This window comes from Pogona vitticeps, chromosome 3 (genome assembly GCF_051106095.1).
Source record: "Pogona vitticeps strain Pit_001003342236 chromosome 3, PviZW2.1, whole genome shotgun sequence".
Taxonomy (NCBI): Eukaryota; Metazoa; Chordata; class Lepidosauria; order Squamata; family Agamidae; genus Pogona; species Pogona vitticeps.
The window spans coordinates 103,759,887-103,785,378 of NC_135785.1; the positions used below are offsets into that span (position 1 = coordinate 103,759,887).

A 25,492-nucleotide genomic window follows, 5' to 3' on the forward strand; every position below is an offset into this window, starting at 1 on the left:
ATTCCCTTGTTGCTCGTTGCTTGAGTAATCTTGTCCTGCCTCTTATGAAGAGATGGGTATCTGGGAAAAATGATGTCACAGTCAATTTACGAGAGCTATTTTTTCCCTAAGAAAACATTCTACTTGTAGCACAACGGTAGAGGTACTGTATTTTTCCGTGTATAAGACTGTACTTTTCTCTAAAATCTTTTGATTAAAAATTGAGGGTCATCTTATACACGGAAGTAGGCTGAGAAGATGGGAAAGCAGGCATCAAAGCGATCTTGTAGCACTTCGATCTCTTTCCTCCTACACTTACTAAACCCCACTTATTTTTCTTAATTTGGATTAGGAAAGTGGGGGGGGCATTTTATACACGGATACAGTAATACCTAATATGTAGCATATTGAGAGGTTTGTTCTTATAATTGATTAGAGTTGAATGTGATTTAGATGTCTGAAATTTATTCTGAAATAGATTTTTTAAAAAACAAAAAGCTTATTTTAATTATATGGAGTCAAGTTTCATTGCTGAGCTTTTGCAAGCTTTCAGAGTGAAAGCTTCCTGAAAGAAAATGAAAAAGCTGATGGCAACTTGGTTTTACCTTCGTTGTTTTTCCATATGCATGTTTTCAGAAAAGTATTTTCAGTCTGTTGGAACAGCAGTTCTAAATCCTGGTTGGGCCAATAAGGTATATAATTTTAGTTGTTATATACATTTCATTATGTAAAGATATCCTGTGTTAAAATGAAATATATCCTGTTATTTTACAACAAAGCAGACATAAGTTTAAATGGTTTTCTTCCTGAGCCCATACTTGTTTTTTTCAATGAAATTTGAAACTATTGTTGCACAATATTGTTCATCTTTATGTACAATCTCATATTGCTCCATTTTGCTCCGTTTTGTTTCCATTGTCATGTTTTTCAGTGAAGATGTGGCTATTTAATGAGAGACTTAGGTTTGATTCACACGGGTATCTAGTATGCCTATTAGTGTGTGGACTTTGCTAAGCACATAATCAGTGCACACATTGTGTCTCACTGTACACACACACACACACACACACACACACACACACACACACACACACACACATCATGTATGCATGAAAATCCTAATAGTGGACTGGGTTTTTCTCAGTTCTTATTTCTTAATGATGTGGTATTTCTACCTGTGTGTAATATCTAATAGCTTAACTCTGCAATAAGCAACTTAGTGCCCACTAGTTAATTTCTGACTGCATTTCACGTAATTGAGTTAGCCAAATCAGTCAGTTGCTTTTACAGTGAGGAAGTAACCATGCCTTTTATATTTTTATTTCCTACAAGTGTCTAATAGAAGGTTTAGTTAATGCTGTTTCCATACAAAAGCAAAGTTATGGAAACCATTTACAGTGGTACCTCGCTAGACTATGACCTCGCAAAACGACGAATCCCCATGACGATGAGGTTTTGCGATCGCTATAGTGATTCGCAAAATAGTGATTCCAATGGGTGATTTTCTCTGGACAATGATTTGGTGCATGCTTCGCGGACCGTTTTTTGCAAGACAATGATTTTTACAGCTGATCGGCGGCTTCGCAAAATGGCTTTCCTATGTTTTTGGGATGGATGCTTCGCAGGACAGCCATTTTAACAGCTGATCAGCGCTTCGCAAAATGGCTGCCCTATTGGCGATCTTCACAAAACAATGACGATTTTCCCCATTGGAACGCATTGAACGGGTTTCAGTGCATTCCAATGGGGAAACAGTTTTCGCAAGACGATGACTTCGCTAAATAACGATTTCAATGGGACGGATTATTGTTTTTATGCGGGGCACCACTGTAGTCCTTCTGTTTTCATTTAGATCATTTTCAAGTGTAGGCCAAATGGTTTTCTTGAGCAGAAAACAAAATGCTACCTTCTTTTACCATTTGGACCATTTTCAGATAAGGATTTTTCAGGAGCATTAAGTCAATATCTGGATGGTGTTAACACTGCTTAATTCAAATCTGTCTTTAAATTTCACCTACAGAATTATAAAATATGTGAATGTATCATTTTGTGCAGAGTAAGAAATTTAGAAAGAAAGTATTTCTGGATGTAAGATTTATACTCAGTTAAAGGGTTAATGCTATTAGTGTAAGAAAATAAAATAGAATTTTTTTTTTAACTTTAGAGCGACATTTATTTAGTTATTTTAAATAAGCCAAAACAGACCTTGTTAGGAGGAAAACCCTAAAGGCTTTAAATGTAAAGGCCTGTCTCATCAGAAGTAAAATAGATATCCAGATTTTAAACTTTATGTATTTGAAATACCAGTTGTTCATACCTCATTCAGAATTCTGAACAAGGACATCCTTGAAGTGGCTGTTTTGAATGGTCCAGCCAGTAGGTATCCATAGAGCTTCATCTGAGTACATAAATGGCAAAAGAAAAGAAAATCCAGTGTTTCTCTGAGAGACAGTGTGGTCCAGACTGTTAAGACTGACTTGGGTACAAACTTCAGACTCATTGTGCTGGTGTGAATCAGACATCAGTGCAGCCCATTCTTTTGTGCTTATTTTATGATGTGACAACTCATGACTCTGGGCTGCAAATTACTATGACTTTGTGTAGATTGATTGACAGATTGGCATTTTTATTTATTAGTGTGAAGCATGTTATAGTTGACTTTTAAACATTAGCTTCCTCTTTTCCAAATATAACTAATTTTTTTCTTTTCTCTGTGTTTGCGTTTCATTACAGGAGTCAGACAAAAATGTCCAGGTTGCACATCACATATGAAGGTACTATTGAGAGCAATGGCCATGGAATGTTACAGGTAAGAGTACAATCACACACATGCTTGTACTAAACTTTGGTCTGTTGGACACTTCAGCAGAATAATTTGCTTTTGCTCTAGGTTGTGCAGAAGTGGCAAAACATCTTGAAATATAAGAGACAAAGCAGAGTGACTGTTCTGATAGGATTAACATTATCTGTTGTCCCCAGCTCACCTTGTTTTCCAGATATGTGCCCTGATGAAAAACCTTTTGATTGACAGTCATAAGATATGGATGACTCCAGGTTGTTCAGGTCAGACAGAGACTGAAGAACGACAGGAGCAGGGCTTTCAGGGAACAAAGATGACAGGCTGCCAGTTTTCTACTTGTGTTTTCCCTTTCAGAAATGATGTGGCCTGTGCCCCAGCTGGTGACCAGTTCAGCAGTTCAGGAAGCTTTGTCTCTGCTAGTGGAATTGTTTTGATCTAAGAGTCACTCATCTAAAACAGATGGATAAAGAATTTGTCTGTTCTGTATTCACACCATTCAACCCTCCCCCAAAACCCACTAAGATGGAGTTAGATTTGGAAATGTAATCTAAAGTATTATAAATTAACAAAACAAAATTTTGTATAATACCTGTTGTCTTTAATGGTCTGAAAGCCCAGAATGCAAGCTCGTGGTGTGATGAATAGACTTAAATTAATCTGGTTGTCTGGGCACACCCTTCTGGAATAAACACTCTTTTGCAGAAGCTCTCATTGAAGCATATGGACATGCAACAGACCATTGCTGTATTCATAGGTGGCTTCCCTTTGTTGTAATAAGACTCTCCTAGAGTTGGGTTAACTATAACTAAATACAGATAAGGAGCCAGGAACCTGATCCATTCTGGCAAATCTTTTGTCTTGCTTTTCTGGAAGCATAAAGCTGTTTTCCAGTGTTATGAATATTTTCTCTTGAAACATGCATTAAAACCAAGATGCATTTTAAAACTACAAAGCAATATTTTTTTCCCTCACAAACCAGTCAAAACTGCAGTCCTGGAGGGAGAGAGAATGTTTATAATGCATTTGTTGTACTGTATAAATTTGCATTCCATGCACCCAGAACAGTCACCCAAGAGATGTGATTGTCAGTCCCATTTCACCTGCTTTCTGGTCTTGCATAAACAGAACAAATCCCTATACTTGGGCTAACTCAGATTAAATATTAAAAAGAGCTTTCTCTTGAGTTTTGCACATATTTTACTTCAACCATGAATGCCTCCCAGCATTTTTATGCTTGTTAATAAATTAATAGATGTATATCCCATCCTTTAATACATTTTTTCAGGATAGTTTATTCCAAATTAAAATAGCATAATAAAATATAGAAATGAAATGCAACAAAAATAAAGCACAATAGAAAGAAGCTAAAATTGTGTCTGATTCTAAGGTAATATATTGTCTTGGGGGAAAAGAAAAAAAGAAAGTCCAGAAAATTAAAGGGGTCTTTGACTGGTGCCAGAAAAGATGGCAGTGTCCACTTGAGGCCAACTTCCTTTGCGAGAGCGTTTTTAAGGCAGGGAGCCATGATGAAAAAGACACTCCATTAGGTCATCACGCATTGTACTTTATTTGGTGAGGGCACCCTTAGAAAAGCCATGGATGTTGGCCTTTATCTACAGGCAGTCTAATGTGCTCTTTTAATGAGTCTGATATTCTAGAGACTAATAAAATAGTCACAGCATTACTGGAAACAGGTAACAAGGCATTGTTTATATGCTTATCTACATACTGTTTGGTTCAAAAAGCAAAGACTAAACAGCTTGTCATTGCCTAAAATTTGTTGCGCTGAGGGTAAACACTAGTTCTTTTCTGGGTGCCTCCAGTCATATCTTTGTAGCAATCTCTATAGATTAAAGAGTGCTAATAGAGTTTTATTAACTTGCTGAGTTCGCTAGAGTTGGCTACTAATGGCTAGATATACAGAGTACCAAAGATAGTGATGGGGGAGAAATATGCTCATTTCAGATTTTAACATGAACCTACCAAATTTGAGTTCCCAAACTAACATGGAAACTAAAATGCAGCTATCCTTTGGCAGTTCTCCAGGCAGAAAATTCAGGTTAAGAGGAATTTCCTGTTGTCTGTACCAAATCAGATTAACAGACATGGAGAGAATGTTAATCTTTTACTTCTGAGAGGTGGTCTACTCAATTTCTTGTTGATGAAATATCTAATTATTTTGGAATAGCTGATTTGGAAGGGGTCTATAAGGCTATTGAGTCCAACCAGCTACTCAATGCAGAAATCCAAAACAAAGTAAATCTAACAGGTGGTTGTCCAGTTTTCTCTTGAATGCCTTCAACGTTGGAGCACTCACCACCTCCTGAGATAATTGGTTTCGTTGTCATACTGCTCTAACAGTTAAGAGGTTTTTCCTGATATCCGGCCTAAATTTGGCTTCCTGTAACTTGAGCCTATTATTATGTGTCCTGCACTCTGGGATGGTCGAGAACAGATCCTGTCCTATGACTATCATTCAAGTATTTGAAAAATGCTATGATATCTCCCCTCAGTCTTCTTTTTTCAAGGCTAAACATGCCCATTTCCTTCAATCTTTCCTTATAGGGCTTGGTTTGCAGTCCCCTGATGATACTTGTTGCCCTCCTGTGAGCTTGTTCCATTAGGTTTGCATCCTTCTTAAAGTCCATTGTCCAGAACTAGACACGACATTGAAGATGAGAATTAATCAGTACTGAATAGGTGGAAGCTAGTACTTCATGGGATTTGGGGACTATGCCTCTGTTAATGCAGCCTAAAATAGCACCGGCCTTTTTTTGCAGCCACATCCCACTATATGACAACAAGCTACCGATTTGGCATATGTTTTCATGGACTGTGGTGCAGTTCATTAGATGTATGTGTGACTTACATGGTCCTGAAAAGCTTACAGCAACCAAAACACGTTAAATTTTAATTTAGTCACAAGACTTTTCATTGGCTTTGCTGTGACATGGATACTCAACAGAAGTCTATGGATGTAGTGGTTAACAACAAGCCTATGTCAGAGGATTTACAGTCCACACAGAAATAGCTAAGGAAAAGGAAGCTTGCTGAAATATTTACAATAACTATAGGTAAATCATTGGATAATTTACTAATGATTAGGTAAATCATCCAAAGGTTTTACAGAACAGTGTAAAGAATTTGTCTGTAAAAGTATTTACAGATTCTGGAGGGAGAGGAGGAGAATGATTGGGCAGCCATTAACCTAGCAGATGAAATGGAGTAGGGCATTGAGAGTTGTGTGTGTGTGGTGCCTTTTTGAAAGACATTCAGTGAATCAAATGAGTCTGTCTAATTTTGCTCACTTCCAAAATGAAGTTTGGCCCTTTGAAACAGGAAACTAGTAATGTGGGTTTAAGACCAGTCCTGTGTGTATTGGCCAGATTCAACATAATCTTCCTCCACACTCCAATTATTAAAGTTTTCAGTACTTAAAATATGTAACTCTATAATTTTGAACTCAATATTACAAAATAAAAAAATTGATAACAGGATTTCAATATAGTATAAACAGCCTTACATGTTTACATTGCTTAATGGTTTGTGGTCAAAACCAAAACAATTACAGCTGATCTTCGTAAATGAGTATGTGCAACAGATGTTTACTTTCCTGAAAGTGAAGGGGAGGTTGGGGTGAGAAAGTGAATGCCCAGTAACCACACACACAAAAATATGTTTCTGTCAGGTTGATTTTGCTAATCGCTTCGTTGGAGGTGGTGTCACTGGTGCAGGACTGGTACAAGAAGAAATTCGCTTCTTAATCAATCCGGAGCTGATTGTATCTCGTCTCATTACTGAAGTCCTGGATCACAATGAATGTCTAATTATCACAGGTTAGTTTTTCTAAGCCTCATATTTCAAAGGAAATTTGTACCAAAAGTCACTGTTGTTTGCAGTAGCACATGTCTGATGCATGTTCACCGTAATGTTTGTTGGATTAAGACTAGAGGTGTTTTGGTTCAAATTCCTATTTAGCCATCACACTCAAAGAAGTTTGTCTAGGCCAGGGATGCACCACGTGCAGCCCATCAAGCCCCTCGCTATCTCCTGTAAGTAAAGAAAAGTTGCTTTGTCCTGAAATGACCAATTAAACCTCTGGAGGGTGTTACTGCTCATTTTGGACCAGTTTTGAAGAAAAAGTTGCGATGAAGCTTTGTGGGGGTGCAATATGTATGTATGTATGTATGTATGTATGTATGTATGTATGTATGTATGTATGTATGTATGTATGTATGTATTTATTTATTTATTTATTTATTTATTTATTTATTTATTTATTTATTTATTTATTTATTTATTTATTTATTTAATATCCCACCTATCTAGTCTGTTAGGACCACTCTAGGCGGCTTACAAAAGTCAACTGGCAATATATATAAGAGCAATAATACGAAGATAGAGAGCTTACAACAAAATAGAACAAAGAGTGAGAGAGGAGAGGAAAGAGGGTCAAGGGTTGGTTGTGGGGAAGGCCTGCCGAAATATTAATGTTTTTAGTTGCTTTTTAAAAATACCCAGCGAGGGAGCCGCGCGAATATCAGGAGGTAAGTTATTCCAGAGGCGAGGAGCCACCGCCGAGAAGGCCCGGTTTCTTGTCCTTTCCTTCCAGGCCTCCCTCGGCGTTAGGCTCCTCAGCCTCACCTCCTGGCTTGCGCGAGTGACACGGGTAGATCTTGGTGGGAGTAGGTGTTCCACCAAGTATCGAGGCCCTAAACCGTTTAGGGCTTTATATGTAAGCATCAACACTTGATGCGGAAACGGATGGGCAGCCAATACAATGCGGCCAGAGTGGGTGAAATATGTTGGTAATTTTTCACACCACTGAGGAGTCTGGCCGCCGCATTCTGCACCACCTGAAGTTTCCGCAGCAGCCTCAAAGGCAGCCCCACGTAAAGCGCATTACAGTAGTCTAATCTTGAGATTACGAGCACATGCACCAAGGTAGTGAGCGCCCCCACATCGAGGATAGCTGGGCTATCCGCCTGAGATGGTAAAAGGCGGTTCGGACCACCAACGCCACCTGGGTTTCCATAGTGAGCGCCGGCTCCAGATGGATCCCCAAGCTGCGAACCCCGTCCTTGGCATGGAGGGTCACCCCCCTGAAAGAGAGGGAGTTTCCCAAACCCCCAGCTGTGGGAGCACCCACCCTCAGTACCTCCGTCTTGCCCGGGTTCAGCCTCAGCCCGTTCTGCATCCATTTCAGTATGGCCTCCAAGCAGTGCTGGAGGGACAGCACGGCATCTCCTGCGGTAGGTGGAAAGGAGATGTAGAGCTGAGTATCATCAGCGTACTGATGACACCAGGCTCCACACCCCCTGATGACCGCACCCAGCGGCTTCATATGGATGTTAAACAGCATTGGGGAGATGATCAACCCCTGTGGAACCCCACAATTGAGGTTCCACGGGGCTGAGACGCTCTCCCCAAGCTGTACTCTCTGGGGACGGTCCTCCAAGAAGGAGCGGAGCAAGGCCACCGATTCCCAACTCGGAGAGCCTCCCCAGGAGGATACCGTGGTCAATGGTATCAAAGGCCGCTGAGATGTCGAGGAGTACCAGCAGGGACACTTTGTCCCCGTCGGCCTCCCTCAATAGGTCATCACACAGGGCGACCAATGCCGTCTCTGTACCATGGCGCGGCCTGAAGCCCCACGTAAAGCGAGATTTGCTTCAAAGTCTGAGGGAGTGAACACAAACCATGGCCTCTGAAAACTGCACACCCTGGTTCTAGCCACTGTCCTTTAGCACAACCTGTCTCACAGACTGAATATATGACCAGCTTCAGGCTCTTTTGGATGAAACCAATGCGCTGGATCCATTCTGGTTGGGCTTCAGGCTCCGCCACAGTATGGAAACGGCATTGGTCGCCCTGTTTGATGACCTGTTGAGGGAGCCCGACAGGGGCAAAATGTCTTTGTTTGTCCTCCTCGATATCTCAGCCGCCTTCAATACCATTGACCACGTTATCCTCCTGGGGAGGCTCTCCAAGCTGGGAATCAGTGGTTTGGCGCTTGCCTGGCTCCAATTATTCTTGGAGGACCATCCTCAGAGAGTACAGCTTGGGGAGAGTCTTTCGGCCTTGTGGAGACTCAATTGTGGGGTTCCGCAGGGCTGGATTATCTCCCCAATGCTGTTTGGGGCTGCTGGGTGGGGTCATCGGGGGGTGTGGGGCTTCATGCCATCAGTATGCTGATGATGCCCAGCTCTACATCTCCTTTTCTGCAACCACAGTGGATGCCATTCTGTCCCTTCAGCACTGCCTGGAAGCTGTACTGCAATGGTTATAGGAGAATGAACTGAGGCTGAACCTGGACAAGATGGAAATCCTGAGGGTGGGCGGCCCCTCCATTGGTAGTTTCGGAAACTTCCTCTCTTTTGGGGCAGTGACTCTCACCGCGAAGAGTGAGGTTTGCAGCTTGAGGGTCCATCTGGATCCGGTGCTCACCATGGAAACCCAGGTGGCGTCAGTGGTCCACTCTGCCTATTTCCATCGCTGGCGGATTGCCCACCTGCCTCCCTATCTTGATGTTGGGGTGCTCACCACTGTGGTTCATGCACTTGTAGTCTCGAGCTTAGACTACTGTAATGCGCTCTACGTGGGGCTACCTTTGAGATTGATGAAGCTTCAAATGGTTCAGAATGCGGTGGCCAGACTCCTCAGTGGGACGAAAAAATATTAGCATATTTTCCTCACTCTGGCTGCCTTGCATTGGCTGCCTGATCGTTTCCGCATTGATTACAAAGTGTTAATGATGACATATAAAGCCCTAAACAGTTTAGGACGTCAATATCTAGCGGAATGCCTCCTCCCACCTAGATCTACCCGAATCACTCGTTCTAGCCAGGAAGGGTGGCTGAGGGGCCTAACGCTGAGGGAAGCCTGGAATGAAAGAATAAGAAACTGGGCCTTCTTGGCAATGGCCCCTTGCCTTTGGAACAGTCTGCCCCCAGAGAAACTTAAGACCTGGCTCTTTAGGCAGGCTTTCCCTCCTGTCATCACTTCAATATTTTTTCCCATCTTCAACTATATTACTACTGTTTTTTATTTTATTTTTTATTATATTGTTTTATTTTATCTATTGTTGTTAGCCGCCCAGAGTAGACTTCGGTCTAGATGGGTGGAGTATAAATTTAATAAATAAATAAATACATAAAACGTAAATATATGAGGACGGGGGGAGGAGATGTTCCACCATGAGCTCTCTATAAGAAAAACATAACTAAATATAGTAAATAACATTTTTAAAAAATTCTTGGATAAAACCTGTGGCTGTTCAGATGCTTTTTTGCGTGGGAATTTGAGAGTTCCCCACTCCATAAGAGATGGCTATATAAATGCAGATGCAGCATTTGAACTATATAGCAGCATCAGTATACATGGCACTCGCAGAGTAGCATCAACAGGAAGACAAAGTCCAGATCCTGGTAAGGGTTTCAGGAAAGACGTTGTGTAAAGACGAAAGTTTGATTTTTAAAGGTAAAATCTAATAGGACAGTTGTGGATTGCGCAGGTCTTCCTACAGCTTTGTATCATTAGCAAGCTTATGTTTGTGACTTTTTAGGGGTCTCGTAATAAAAGTATCACCCTCCCTTTCAGATTTTGTACAAAGACTACATGCCCCCCCTTTTTATTGTTATCCATTCCTTTGCAAGTTTATTGTAAAGCGAGTCATTTTGAATTTGTTTGGCCTTGGTAGAAGTGCATAGGATTACAGCCTTGGGCCTCTGTAAAAGCAAGAATATTTGCAAGTATACCTATAATATTCGTGAAGGCTTTCATGGCCAGGATCTAATGAAGATGCTGACCACAGAGACTGGCGAAACGTCAGGAAGAACAACCTTCAGAACACGGCCAAAGAGCCCGAAAATCCCAGAACAACCAATACTTATAATATATTTACAACATATATTTGCAACATGGAGTGATACTGCTTGGGGTTCCAAGCAGCTAATGATGCTATATTCCAGGACTTTCTATTCTAGCTTTTATATAAATCCCATCCATTCTTAAGCCTACTATTCTTTAGCCATCCATGTTTAGTTTCCATTGGAATGTTTTCAGTGAAGAGTGGATTATATTTTTTTGCAAACCACACGTTCCTCCAAACTAGCCAATACTTTGCTCTTTTGTGGGGATATTGGCTTGAACTTGAGCCTTAATATGTGTTCCCATTTCCCACATATAACTAGGGAACGTGTATGCCTAGAAGTCAATGATATAGTATGGCTTTTGCACTTATGCTTGATTTGGCTAGCAGGTGATCTGAGAGAGCATTTTAACTAAATTGGCAATCTGAGAGGTATTGGAGATATCTAGAAATCCAAACCAGTTTCTGTTACTACTGGTTTACAGCAGTAACAGAAAGTTCCATGACATAACTGAATTTAAGCTACTGTCTCTTCAGTGCAACCTTCCAATTTGCATTGTGGCTATAATAGTGAACTGTATATTACAGGGTTATGGTATACAAATATAGCATAGCCATGTGGTGTATACATATGGTGTGATGTGGTGGTGTGTGTGTGTGTGTGTGTTGTACCTCACCTTTCCATTAAAAGATAGCACTCAAAGTGGCTATATTGTTTTCTCATCTGAGCTTGTAGTCTTGAAATAATAAGCAGTGCAGAGCTATTACACATAGATGTGTAATACAGTGGTGCCTCGCATAACGATTTTAATTGGTTCCAAAAAAAACGTTATGTGAAACATCGTTATGTGAAACACCATTTCCCATAGGAATGCATTGGAAACCGGTTAATCCGTTCCAATAGGCACGGATTGCCGTCCTTAAGCGAAAAAACCCACAGGAAACATCGTTAAACGATACAATGTTTCCTCCATTGGAATGTATTGAAGCTGACTCAATGCATTTCAATAGCTTTGCGAAGTCAATTTTTGCAAATTTGCAAAAATTGTCATAAAAGGGTCAAAAATGGTTTTAAATGCTTGGATTAGCTTCTGCACCCTCTAAAATGGATGCAAAAGTTAATTTGGCTTTGATCTGACTTTTCGTTAATTTATGGTGAATTTTTCCCCCCAACTTTTGACAGCTGTCAAAATCTGACAGCTCCATTGGTTCCTATGGGGGAAGAAAAAATTCACAAAAAATTAACGAAGACTCAGCAACTGTTCTAAATGCTTGGATTCGTTAGAGGACCCCCTAAGTCGTGTGCAAACCTGATTTGGCTTTGATCTGACTTTTCGTTAATTTATGGTGATTTTTTTTCGGCCCATAGGAACCAATGGAGCTGTCAGATTTTGACAGCTCCATTGGTTCCTATGGGCCAAAAAAAAAAATTCACCATAAATTAACGAAAAGTCAGATCAAAGCCAAATCAGGTTTGCACACGACTTAGGGGGTCCTCTAACGAGTCCAAGTATTTAGAACCGTTTTTGACCCTTCTAAGACACTTTTTAAATTGAAAAAAGAAACATCGTTAAGTGAAGCAGGGGACCTAAAATCACATTCGTTATGCGAAGCATGGTCCCAAACTTCGCTAAGCGAAAATCGCCCATAGGAAACATCGTTATACGGTGCATATTATTTTCTAAAAAAAACACATCGGTATGCGAATTCATCGCTAAATGAGGCACTCGTTAAGCGAGGCACCACTGTATCTGTGGTCAGTCCTCCAGAGTTCTGTAAGCCACTCACAATTTGTTGTGCATTATTCAGTGTGAACTACTCTGCAGGGATATCATAAGCCATGCTGTCCCAGCTACAATACCTTCAGACATGCAAAATAGAAGTCAGAATCCCATTGGTGATTTAGGCCTATGTAAGGGAAATAGTGGAAGTCTTGGCAGCAGATTACTGCTTGTTAAGAAAGTAATGGTTGTGTTCCTGGGTTCACACCTGATTTAAATTCTGTATATATTTACAATGTAAACTGGGGAATAACTTATGCTATAATAAAAGTCATAGAAAGTGGGTCTTTCTATGACTTTTATTTATGTGCTTTTCCCCACCCACTCCATTTGGCTGCATTCCCACCTCCCTTCACCCAGCATTTACTCAGTAATCACTCAGCATTCTATGGCTACTCTCTGGACATAGCATCTTGCTCCATGGTTGAGTGGGCTAGATGTGTTCTGCAGTGTGGATGGGCAGTTTTCAGTCTCAGAACTGCTGACTCTCTCTCTCTCTCTCTCTCTCTCTCTCTCTCTCTCTCTCTCTCTCTCTCTCTCTGCCCCACCCCCTTTTTTAAAACTTTTTTTGGTGTTTGGTTTGGTTTCCCACTTCTCTCCTTTTATCTGTCTTTTTTCAGCTCCAGGGACATACTTGATTAGTAATATAATTCAGTTTAAATTGTACAGGGAATGCTTAGTGGTCATTGATAGCATCTGGTTGCCTGAATGTGAGCAATTTAAGGTAGAGGTCTGGAGGAGAAACTGATAAATCACTAACACCAAACTTGCAATTTGAGTAACTCGTTCAACCTCCTGTGCTGCTCTCAGATCAGGAGATGAACATGGAAGCAGAGGCACCCTTTGTTGGTAATTACAAGGGCAGCTGCTGGTTGTTTTAAGGATTCAAGGAGCTAGAGAAATTGGTTGTATTCTTTGTTCAGATGGACATTGCATAGGTATGAGGAATCAGTGGGAAATTCCAGTAAGTTAATCCTTGTAGCTTTTTTGTAGTGTAATGCCTGGAATGATTCAGTTGTGAGTATTGATATAAAACTAGAGTGTCATTTAGAAATCCTTAACGTATCTTTCTAGTCTTAAGAAAATTTGCTCAGTATATCTGTGGAGACTGCCCCTATTGAACAACAACAAGAACAACAACAACAACAAAAACAACAACAAACAACAACAAACAACAACAACAACAAAGACCTGGGGTTTTAAAAGAGGCTTTATTTCACTGTTGGGACAAAACCCAGACACCTAGAGTGCCAGTAGTTCTCCAAAATATCTGTGCAACTGTAAACATATACAGTTTCCAAGAACAAAGGAGCTCTAAAACAGAATATTTACAGGAAGCTTTCAGGAGATCATAGAAATGCTTACAAACAAACCATCTCCAACAACAACAACAACAACAACCAATCAGGTATGACTTCCTTAGGAAATGGTTGTTGTGGGTTTTTCCGACTCTGAAGATGCCAGCCACAGAGACTAGCAAAACGTTAGGAAGAACAACCTTCAGAACACGGCCAAAGAGCCCAAAAAACCCACAACAACCATTAGATCCCAGCCATGAAAGCCTTCGCGAATTCCTTGGGAAACTTTATTGTTTTACTCCCCTTCAGATACTGAACACTTTTGTCAAGCTAGATGACTGCACAAGATGCAGTTAACTACCCTGTTTCCCCAAAAATAATACCTAACCTCAAAATAAGCCCTAGTATGATTTTTCAGGATGCTCATAATATAAACCCTACCCCCAAAATAAGCCCCAGTTAAGTGAAACCCTGCCCTCCACCATTTTGCAGCAACCAGAAGAAGATAGCATGACTGTATTTGAATACATGTAGTGTGTTGTACATGAAAAAAATTAATCATCCCCTGAAAATAAGCCCTAATTAGTTTTTGGAGCAAAATTTAATATAAGACCTTGTCTTATTTTCGTGGAAGCACGGTACTTATCAGTAGAACGTGTGATCCTCCTGATTTGAATTAATGGTACATGCCCAGAACACATTTCTAATCTGCACCAAAGCACAGTTGGAATAGGATGCTTACCATATTTTTCCGTGTATAAATGACACTTTTTCCTTAAATAGACAAAAAAATGAGGGTCGTTTTATACACGGAAGGCAGCCGCTTTCCCTGCCTTTTGCGAAGCCACGGGCTTAGGTAAAGCAGCCATGAAAGGGCTGCACGATCACATCCCTTTGATCCTAAAACAGCCATAAAAGGGCTTCAGGATCAAAGGGGTGCGATCATACAGCTTTTACCCGAAGGGAGCTTTCCCTTCCTTTTTTGCTAAACTTCGTGGCTTCACAAAAGGCAAGGAAAAGCGGCGGTCAAAGGGAGCCCTTTAATCCCTGCTTTTCCCTTCCTTTGGCTAAGATCCGTGGCTTAGCCAAAGGAAGCGAAAAGCAGGGATCAGATTTTCTAATTTGGGGTTAGAAAAGGGGGGGTCATTTTATATGTTGGATTGTTTTATAAACCAAAAAATATGGCATATTTTGGTTCAAGCATATATCATTAATTTAAATTTGTTTTCATATCCCAGTACTCTTCTCTGAACAATCTGCTCAACAGATGTAAATTTTTATTAGAACACAGATCTCCATAGAGGCTGATGAGGTGGTGCACGGTCGAGCGGGCTCAGCGGCGCGGGGCAGCGGGCTCTGGCCACTCAGGCATGGCTGGCTTTGCTTCCCTCCGGACTGACCGCCTGCCTGCCTGCCCGCCTTCCTCCCGGCATCACTTATTCAGTGGCAGCGGCACCTCCTTCCTGGCCCAAATGAAATGCACCCGACGTACAAGATGACCCCCCCCCCACTTGGAGGCATATTTTGGGGGCCAAAAAAGTCATCTTGTACACCGGCAAATATGGTAGCTGATCTTACCATTCATAATGGAAAGGTGAGTTCCAACCAAAACATGTGGCTTCAAACATTTCAGATTGAAATTCTATGCAAGCAAATTCCCATATGCGTGAGTTACACAAATGGCCACTTTGGAAGCGGGGTGTGTGTGTCACATTTACAGGTGTGGAGACTGCCCTTCCTTTTGAAGGCAGGAAACAGAAGATTAAAAATCATTAGCAGGTGAGAGTTGTCCATAATATATCAGTTTCAATCTGCTATAAAGCTAATACTTTAAACATAACTAAGGTGGGGTATTGTTACAGGTTCTGCAAAATGATTATTGTCTCAGTGTGATGCAAAACATTTAGCATTAATCTGCCGGAATCAACTTTTCAAACTTTAAAATCTGTTTTTGCCCCTGCCAAAACTGGGAATTAGTAAAGAATGATCTGGGTCACACGGACTGCTTGCTACATGGGTTGATTGCTGTGTGCTGAATTAAGATGTAAAAGAATAGTTTAAAAACCAGACAGATAAGCTGTTTTAAAGATAAAGCTGCATCAAAAATTCATGGTTTTCTTTCTGAGGGAACAGGCAAACAATGGTGGTATTCTTTCTTATTTTCCCCCAGTGTGCTTTCCTTTATTATAGTGCTTTCTAATTAATATCTGTGATGCAGTGCTCTCCTTCCTTAATGGAAACAGCCATTTCATCATCCACATTTGATCTTTGGCTTTTTTCCATTTCAGTGCTTAGGCAAGTCTGTGCTGTGTGCAGATATCTGCCTGATAAATCACAATCCTTCGATGATACATCTTGACTCATTGGCCTAATGGGATGTAACTGTGCTGCTGAAATTTGTAGACGAGGCTGAGAAATTGGAAAGAAATTAGATTTGCTGAAATTGGCTGGCATCTGCTTGAGATCATCACAGTAACGAGTATGAAACTGGTCATGCAACAAGCACAGGCAGAGGATTTTCCCAGCCTACCGATTAGTCAAAGGGAATGTTAGGGATCAGAGTTATATTTTGATGTTTGGCTTTGATACCTGCTATGTAATTATGAGAAAATGTACCTTCCGCCTGAGAGCTAGAATTAGACTATAAAATAAAAACCAGCATAATTTATGTGTGTTCTGTAAGGGGGATCAAACTGTTATTTCATGAGCATGTTGCATGTATTCTACAGTATTCTCAAAAAGTTTTGTCTCCCAAATTCAGGGGAGGATGGCATGAAACAGCTAAAATTGCCTTGGGTTTTGCACTTCTTTAACCTGCCACCTTCATTGAAGATTCCCCCCCATCATTATTTTCTCAGCAATTGTTTACGGAGTTAATTATAACTTTTACATTCACATCAGAGAAGGCAACTTGTGGCCTTCCAAATACAGTGGTGCCTCGCAAGATGAATGTAATTCGTTCCGCGAGTAGTGCTGTCTTGCGAAATTTTCATCTTGCGAAGAGCAGTTTCCCATAGGAATGCATTGCAACGCATTCCTATGGGAACCTCGCAAGACGAAAATAATTTATTCATCTTGTGAGGCATCGGTCTTGCGAAAAACATTCGTCTTGCGAAGCACGGCCATAGAAGAAGCCATCTTGTAAGGCACCACAGCAATCACAAAAACCATTCGTCTTGCGGGTTTTTCGTCCCACAAGGCACCGCTGTATTGTTGAACTGCAACTTCCACCAGCATTAGCCAGCAGTGATGGATGATGGAATTTGCAGTGCAACAACATCTGGATGGCCACAGCATACCCCTCCCTGGTTTGAATTGTAAACTCTTCCAAACAGGAACCACCTTCTTTTGTTTTTTATAATCAACAATATATATGCAAATATATGGTAATACTAACTGTTTTAAATATAATATGAATAGATGGGTAAACAAAAAGTGACAGTGCAGTCTCTTTATTTCTAGAGCTATCCTTTGTATGGGATAGCTTACCTGGAGGCATCAGCATTATCACCAGAGATTATCACAGTTGTATGCAATGATTTCTTTCTCTCCTTATTTATATTCTACATGTAACCTACATTTCTTTTTCGTGGCCTCTGTGAATGCACACATATGGGTATTGTCTGCGTCTGCGCTGACTCTCTCAGAAGATTCTAGAGTTAAAAGTAACAATTTTATGGTGTGATCCTCCACGAGGTATATGCTCCTCCCACCATCTTCCCCAGTTCCTTTTTTCCGCCAAGCTGAATGGTTCTCAGGAAAGATTGAGCGCTTAGCTATTTGCCTTCTGGCTATTTTTCTAGGCTCCTTTGAGCTTTTGTTTGTTTATCTTTACTTTAAACTACCTACTTAGTGATCCTCCGCGTCTTTTGTTTGCCTAATCGGCTTCCCGCGGTCTTTTTATTCCCTTCCCTTTCCCCTCCCCCCAGTCCTTTGCTTATGGTCTCACCGTCTCCTTTTAAAAGGTGTACGACCTGTACGAATAAAATCGCACTTTCGGACGGTCATAATCAGTGCCTTTTTTGTTTGGGTGAGGAACACCCTACCCATTCGTGTCCTGCTTGTAAAAATTTAACCAAGCCGGCACTTAAACAGAGGCTCCAAAGACTTCGGTCTTACCTTTGGCAAACAGCCATGAATCCTCCTACTGCGTCTTCGGAAGCGGCTAGATTTCCTGCCCTTTCAGCTGATAGACTTCCAGCGGGCCAGTCTACCTCTGATTCTACCTCTGTGGTTGAGAAAGCAAAATCGTCTGGTAAGCACAAGTTGCCCTCCTCTCAGAAGTCTCGAGCGCACGATCCAAGCTCAAAGAAAAAGCCCAAAGAGGCCTAGAAAGGACAAAGTTCCCTGAGTGGAGCCCCCTCAGCCTTCTCTGCCTTCCCCTATCCTCGAGGAATCATCCAGAGAAGCCCCTGACTTGGCCTCGGATCAGGATGAAGCCCATGATGTTGCGGGCCCCCCCACGATGCTGCTCGAACCCCGAGCATTGGCCTCAACGCAGCTATGCCACAGTCCAGCCCGGCCTCAGCCCATTCCAACCACGACTCGGGGCAGGCACCTGAAAGCTCGGCATCCAATCTGGAGGTTCCCCCTTCACCTTCATGGAAGAGAAAGGAGAAACGAAAGCACCTCTCCCCACCGAGGTCCATGCCGTCCCAAGGTGATTTTTGCCCTTTTCCAATGGTACCATACCATTTCGACCCCTTCATCTGGCAAACCCTGTACGAATGGTACCAGCCTGAACAGGCTAAACGGCCCCGAATGACACCAGAACTTCCCCATGCCGTCCCTTTTGTGGACCCAAATCGCCTCCTCGTGACCACTTTGGCCCCGACGGCTTCAGCTCCGCCTGTATGCCCTCCTGCCCCATCTAAGCCAATGCCTCTAACCCGAGTTCGAGACAGAGCTCATGAGGCCATACCCCTACGTCCAGCACCATCCATGCCGGACCCGATACCATCTCAAGGCCCCTTTGAAGGCATGCCAATCCAACGACACCAAGCTCCTCTGACAGAGGACTTTGGTCCATCAGGCTCCAGGCTCCCCTGCATCTTCGGAGGCACAACACTCTGAGTCCTCCCATGAGCCTGAGCTTCCCCCTCCAGTCCCAGATACGAGGAGCAGCCATGCTTCGTCCTCCTCAGATGATTTCTCCTCCAATTCTACGCTTATTTTTCAAATGGCACAAGCCCTGAATCTCGACACCGAACAGCCCTCATCCACAGATGCCAACCTGGTGTTCGATGACATCAACCAGGAGTGTCCCGTTCCGTTGAAGTTAAGAGAGAAGTTAAGTTGAGAAGTTAAGAGATAAGGTCAACCTACTATTCTGGAACTTCTCTGAAATCTCTTTTAAATAAGAGAGAATACCTGCTCACAGTACTAGGTATGGCACACTTCAGTCTGCTGCCCCCTCTTCTTGCCTTTTTCATTCTCCCAACTTCTGCTCTGAGATTGTGCTCACTCACTCGACTATGCTGTGCCCCTTGCTGTTGGCACAATTCCCACCCACCACAGGCTACCTGCTGCTGCAATCTGCCTGCCAGTGCTTCCTAGGGTATTTGCCCACTCCCCAGTCTGAACTGCCCTCTGCTTCCTGAGTGCTGCTGGCGTATCCATTGTTTAGAGTTCAGTCTGTATGCCCACTACAGTTTATTTCCTAATACCTGGGCACTGTTGGGTGTTGGTGTGCACTCTTTTGTTTGGCACAATCCACTGGGAAGGTATCAAAGGACACAGGCAAATCCTTTTAGAATTTTTTGCCTGTTTGTGCGTGTGTGTTTTAAAAGGGGAGGGAATAATGATTACATGGTATTCACATTGACTGTAATGGAGTTCCAGATATCCGGAAATTCTGAATTTTTAAAATTCCAAAATTGTATCCAAATTTTGGTGCTACTGCACATCCCTAGTGATAACTTTCCAACATTCTTTTAGGACATGTTTTTTTCTTTTATTGATTCTTTTTTCTTTTAATACTTGAATAAAAGTTTTTATATTTTCCTGTCCCTTCCCAGTGTGATTGTTTGGGGCTTTCATGTTTTGCAGAAGACATTGGCAACACACAGGTAATTGAGCAAAAACCAACAAAGGTGATTTTAAAAAAGGGAACTTAGCTATGAAATAGTCCTTGCAGTTGGTTTTAAAGTAGTTCTCACAGTTTTATTGTTGATTTAGTTTCCTGGACATGTCAGGTGAGAGTACTGCCTTTTACGTAGCAAACATTTTGGAATACAGTGGTGCCCCGCATAGCGAGGTTAATCCGTTCCGGATTAACCTTCGCTATGGGAAAACATTGTAAAACGGATCAAAAACCCCAAATGGGCCCAAAACTCACCGTTCTCCGATGTTTTCCCTTGTTCCGGCAGCCATCTTGGGTGTATAGTGGCCATTTTTTTTGTTCTGGCGGCCATCTTGGGTGTTCCGGCGGCCATTTTTTGTTCCAGCAGCCATCTTGGGTGTACCAGCGGCCATTTTTTTGTTCTGGCGGCCATCTTGGGTGTACCGGCACCCATTTTTTGTGTGCCGGCAGCCATTTTGGAGCCGCAGAACAGATGTTCCCCCATCGTAATGCGAGCGTGCCCTCGCATTAGCGATGGGGAAATCCGCATCGCAATGCGGATTCATCGTTCAACGGTGCACTCGTTATATGAGGCACCACTGTATTTTAGGCTTTCCTTTATGAATATCAGTGACTTTCTTCAATACTCATTTTGAAGGATTCTAGCTTTTTGATGCTGTTTCTTTTATTTTAAAAAAGGATTATAAAGAATCAAATCAAATGAAAATTTAGTATGTAAAACTGCCAGATTCAGCACAGAAAACAAGATGTGTTTGTGCAACAAAATCTGTGATGTGCTGAATTTGCACCTCTCTGATAATGAAGAATGGTTGGACTTTACCATGTTATCCAATTAAATGGCTCTCATGTCAACCATAACCATTTGTGTCAAGTGCTTAGAACACTTGGAAATACCATGAAAATTCTAAATAGCAGTATTGTTTCTGGCACAGTGATTGAGGGGTTATCTAAATGTATCACATGTTAACATCACATGTTAGTCTACTTCTAGTATGGAATTTTGGTAAGAGTGAATCGAAAAACGTTGACACATATAACTTCCATATTAATGAATTACATTTCTTGACGGAGTGCTTGAAAAGCAGCTCTGTATAGAAAGATAAGTACAGCTGGGATGAGTGGTCATATAGATTTTGACCTTGAAAATGACAACCATTTATGAATCCAATTTCTTAAGACATAGATAAACATGTGTACTTAAGATTAAGCTTCCCAAAATCAATCTGTTGGCCACTTGAGGCTGAAAGCTGACATATTTGTACATATACTAGGTGGATTATTGGATTTTTGTCTCTTGCATTCTCGCTCCGTTCCCAGCTGAGCTCTGTGGAGCTTTCATTAAGAAATAAGAATTTGGGCTCTGGTGAGGGACCGGAACTTTGGAGAAGGAATGGTATCTGCAGTATCAGAGCTAGTGGATAAGTATCAGGGAGGGAGAAATTACAGTCATATTAATTAAATAGAGAGAGTATATTGTGTGGCCTGGAAGGGTGTTGCATCTTTGTGTTATGTGCTGTCACATCCCTTCTGGCTTACAGTGACCCTTAATGGTTTTCAGGGTATATGAGGTGTTCATTGCCATCCTTCAATGAGTTTCCATGGTAGAGTGGGGATTTGAATTCAGGTTTCCTGAGTCTTAATGTGACATTCTAGACATTACACCAGACTGGCTCCCCAAGGGGGAGTTGTGATTCTGCCAAAAGCCAAATAGTAAAAGTCACAGTAGCCTACCTTGTAAAGCCTTTTTCTCCTTTGGACTTGGAAATAAACTTTAAGCTATGCCATATGTGCTCTCTCTCTCTCTTTCTGTTTTCCTCTCTCCTCCTGCACCTCTATCAATATAACTTTTCCTACCCCTTGTTTTTCCTTCAGAAAATGATGGATCAATATGTATAAAGCATATTCTGAGTGCTGCTGTAATTTCTCATGTTACATTACTTTAACAAGAAGCAATGTGCACGTTTATTTTCAATCCTATACAATCTTTGATGTTGCTAACAGAGAGATGGGCTTTAGAGGTCTGAAAGGTATCAATGAAATATTTTAATTAATTAAATAATATATTGTTCTGTGAAGACACATCAGTGTGACCCAACAGAATCTGTTTAACTCAAACCTACAGAACCTAGTTGCAGATCTCTTGAGCTATGAATGTGGAGGAATGGTAGATTTTTAGCTGCGCTCTTGCTATTTTAACTTAAAAACAAATATTAATAATTACCTCCCAGAGCATGTTGGTATTTATCACAGAAAAACAGGTGACATATGGATAGGTGTATATCTCCTGGGGTATGTAGTAATTGGTAGTAACTATATGTATTTATTTGCAAAACCACCGCGATTTGGTTTCGATGAACTTTCTGACCCATGTTTTAGAAATCTCTACATTATTTTTTCAGTCAACGGCAGACTTGCTTTTTTGTCTGTGTTGTATGAGGGAATCGCTGCTTATTCTGAGCCCATTGCAGAGTTCCCAGCCCTGAGACAGTGCAACCTTTCCTGGCCTTTTATTCCAATCAAGCATGACAACCTTCCCTTGTTTCAACAAGACAGTAAATTACAATAATGCTAACCAAACACTTTTTTCACATTTCCTAGCCTTCATGCCTATACTATTCAATTATTCAAACATGTTTTGCCTCTTGACAAGCTCATTTCCCATGTGTAAGGCATGCAGACTTTATTTTTGATGTACCTTCACAATAGCAGCAGCCGTAATTTTTTAAAGAGGACTTATAGGAATGTAGTGGATAGCAGACTATAACAGCTTTGTTCAACAAACAGGACTGACATTCTTATTCATATGGCGTTTAACTTTTTTTCCTCCTGCCCACCCCTGCACCTCATGGTATAGCCATCCTGTTAACATTATGAAAGATAAGGATATCTTTACAGAGGAAAGGGAAACAGTCAACTAAAATGGGTTGTGTAATTCAACAATTTATTTCAGGTACAGAACAATATAGTGAATATACTGGATATGCAGAAACCTATCTTTGGGCCAGGAGTCATGAAGATGAAACACCCAGGTAATGTTCTTGCAGATAAACAACTATTGACATTTTCACCTATGACACCAGATATTCAGTGCCTTCATATTGTTACAAGCTGACTTCAGATAACTGAGACAGATGTTAGTGTAATAGGAGTGTGACAGGTAACAAACTATTGAAATGCACTACAGCCTTTTTCCTAAAATGAGTATTCTTGTTTCAGCCATTAATTCCATTTAAACAAGACATTTGCACTCACTATCCCCAACTCCACACTGGCTTTTCCATGTTTCATTTCTCTTTCCCTCTGTCATTCCACAGCCTGCAGCTACTGAGCATGCTCCATCTTCATTAGGTTGCTTTACATGTGGAGATTGTCCCCTCCCTCTTTTTTGGATGTTAAACTTCAGCAAACCTTGGATTCCCATCAGTCTGCGGATGATTCCGTCCTCTTGTCTATCAGTAGCCATGTTCAGCTATCATCCTGTCAGCACTCACCAGCTAAATTAGCTATTAGAAAGAGCAACTTATAGGAGTCTGTCATTTTTTCCCATACTTTATACTTTTGACCTTATTCTCAGGGACTTGTTATAAAGAATTTGGGTTGCTGAGAATCATGATTCCACCTCTGATTTAGAAAGATTCTCTGGGGCTTTTGAAGCACATCTGATGTGTACCTGGAGAGAATAAAAATACATTTGCCCCATCGCTGAGAGAAAAGTAACATATGAAGAAAGAATGTAGTGTTAACTATTTTTTTCTCATAGTCAAAGGGAGTTTATTATCAGGGTGGTGTTTTCTTGGATGTGATTCACGAGGGTTGCCATGTTTTCAAAGGCAAGATGTGTAAATAACCTTCACTGGTGTAATTCAGTTTTCTTGCTCTGCAATCATCCTTTTTCTAATTTCGTAAAGGATTCTTAACTCCCATGTCAACTGGTTCCATGATTCTGCCATATTTCTCCAACTGCAGTGCCAAAAAGGGAACTTGTAAGCTGCTTTTGCAGAGGAGAGGGTTCACCAGGGTCAGCACTGTCCCTAAGATTATATAAAGTTAAAAATGATGAAAGTGTTGAGAGAGCTCCAGGGTTAATAACAGTTCTGAAAACATATATGCTGTATTCATGTTACTGAAGTAGTACAGAAAACAAAAAAATGTAACATTTTTCTTGCTTACCCAGGGAATCTGTACAAATCTTTAAAAATTATGGACCTCACATCTTACCCATTATTTAACATTTGGGCTGCAGTCGTCACAGTGTATAATTAATGTATTTCTAAATCTACGGGGAAACGTCATGCCTCCTCCCCCATCCTCTTTCCCCCATTTGATGAAGTCCAGTCTTGATCTATTACCACAATGCCTCTCGCTGACATTATGTCTGTGTTTTTCACCACTGGTAAAGCCCCTGAGAGATGAACTCATTTTCAATCTTGTTTATATGACCAATATTATCACAGTTAATTTTACTGTCCATCTTTCTTTCCCCCTCCCCATGCAGGGATGAATGGCAGAGACGCTGCACAGAAATTGTTGCCATAGATGCATTTCATTTCAGACGTTTCCTTGATCAGTTTGCTCCTGAGAAAATTAGAAGAGAGCTCAACAAGGCCAGTAACTCCTTAATCCATCCTGCAGTCTAACGCCCAGCATTTATTTGCAGCCATTTCATTAGCGTTTGAGTTTTGCTGTCCAATAATTTTTGCAGTGTCAACAACTCCTTCAAGGGAGACCTCTTCCTTAATTGCAGTGTCAGTTCACACAGGGTGTTATTCATATTTTCAGTGGTAAGATTAAAATCGAAGCTTGCCAGTTTAAATCTATCTGGTAGGTGATTCTGTCTTAATATATATACCTTGCTATATTTTTCTGTGATTGTTAAATAAATAGTCGAAAGCACCCGTCCAAAGTACAATTTCTGTGGACTATCGGACTGGGCTTCAAAAAGCAGAATGGTGAGTTCATTTTTCTAGATGAAAAATATGAAGCCCAGTCTGATAGTCCACAAAAATTGTACTTTGGATGGGTGCTTTAGACTATTTATTTAACAATCATAGAAAATATAGCAAGGTATATTTGAGATGGTCTTGAAATGTAACTGGGATATAATCTTGCATTAAATGACTTCAAAGATCCTTTCTTATTTCGTAGAAGTAGAGTGTCATTCTAAAGTTTGGATATGTTTCAAATAAATAATACATGTTAAAAGAGCATTTCTAAGATTTATTCTTAAACCAGTTTACAGAGCTTTTAATCATATGCAACATATTAAATGCCTGCAAAATGTTAAACTAAAGTTCTCACTCTCGTTAGCCATTAAGTTCTTCAGGGCAGCTGCAGCAGAGAGGTGAGTGGGGAGCACAGAAGCATACCAGTTTTCTGCCATTTGTAATATATATTCATTGTTGCCATATGAATATGGCTAATAATCCAGGGACAGTTGAATAATCTGATCCTACCATATATGTTAAGGCTCTTCAATATAGTATGACATGCATTTTTTTAAAAAATAACATTTTCTATCTAAGACATACATACCTTTCAGTATTAGACTTCAGGCACAGGACAATTAAGATTAACTGTGCTTTCAAAAATCGAAAGAAAAGCTAGTACTTCATGTTGAATGTCACTTCAGATCCCATCACAGATAGTAATAAAATAAATTGCAAGAAACAGTAAATAAAATTA

At 40.9% G+C, this 25,492-nt stretch overlaps 1 protein-coding gene and 2 long non-coding RNA genes across 3 annotated transcripts in view; 1 reads left to right on the forward strand and 2 right to left on the reverse strand.

Annotated features, from left to right (window-relative positions):
• The window catches only part of PARG (poly(ADP-ribose) glycohydrolase), a 105,298-nt gene that overhangs the window by 68,372 nt on the left and 11,434 nt on the right, over nt 1–25,492 (forward strand). Inside the window, exons 12-15 of the mRNA XM_020796850.3 lie at nt 2,713–2,788; nt 6,468–6,615; nt 22,761–22,839; nt 24,306–24,414. Of these exons, the coding sequence (XP_020652509.3) occupies nt 2,713–2,788; nt 6,468–6,615; nt 22,761–22,839; nt 24,306–24,414 (412 nt within the window). The remainder of the gene's footprint in view (nt 1–2,712; nt 2,789–6,467; nt 6,616–22,760; nt 22,840–24,305; nt 24,415–25,492) is intronic.
• LOC144588338 (uncharacterized) lies at nt 13,484–15,037 on the reverse strand. Its single transcript, XR_013543851.1, has 2 exons — nt 14,090–15,037; nt 13,484–13,621 (listed from the first exon to the last, which is right to left on the reverse strand). It is a non-coding gene; the product is annotated as an uncharacterized LOC144588338 (long non-coding RNA).
• On the reverse strand, nt 19,672–25,492 carry LOC144588339 (uncharacterized). Its single transcript, XR_013543852.1, has 2 exons — nt 25,343–25,492; nt 19,672–23,841 (listed from the first exon to the last, which is right to left on the reverse strand). It is a non-coding gene; the product is annotated as an uncharacterized LOC144588339 (long non-coding RNA).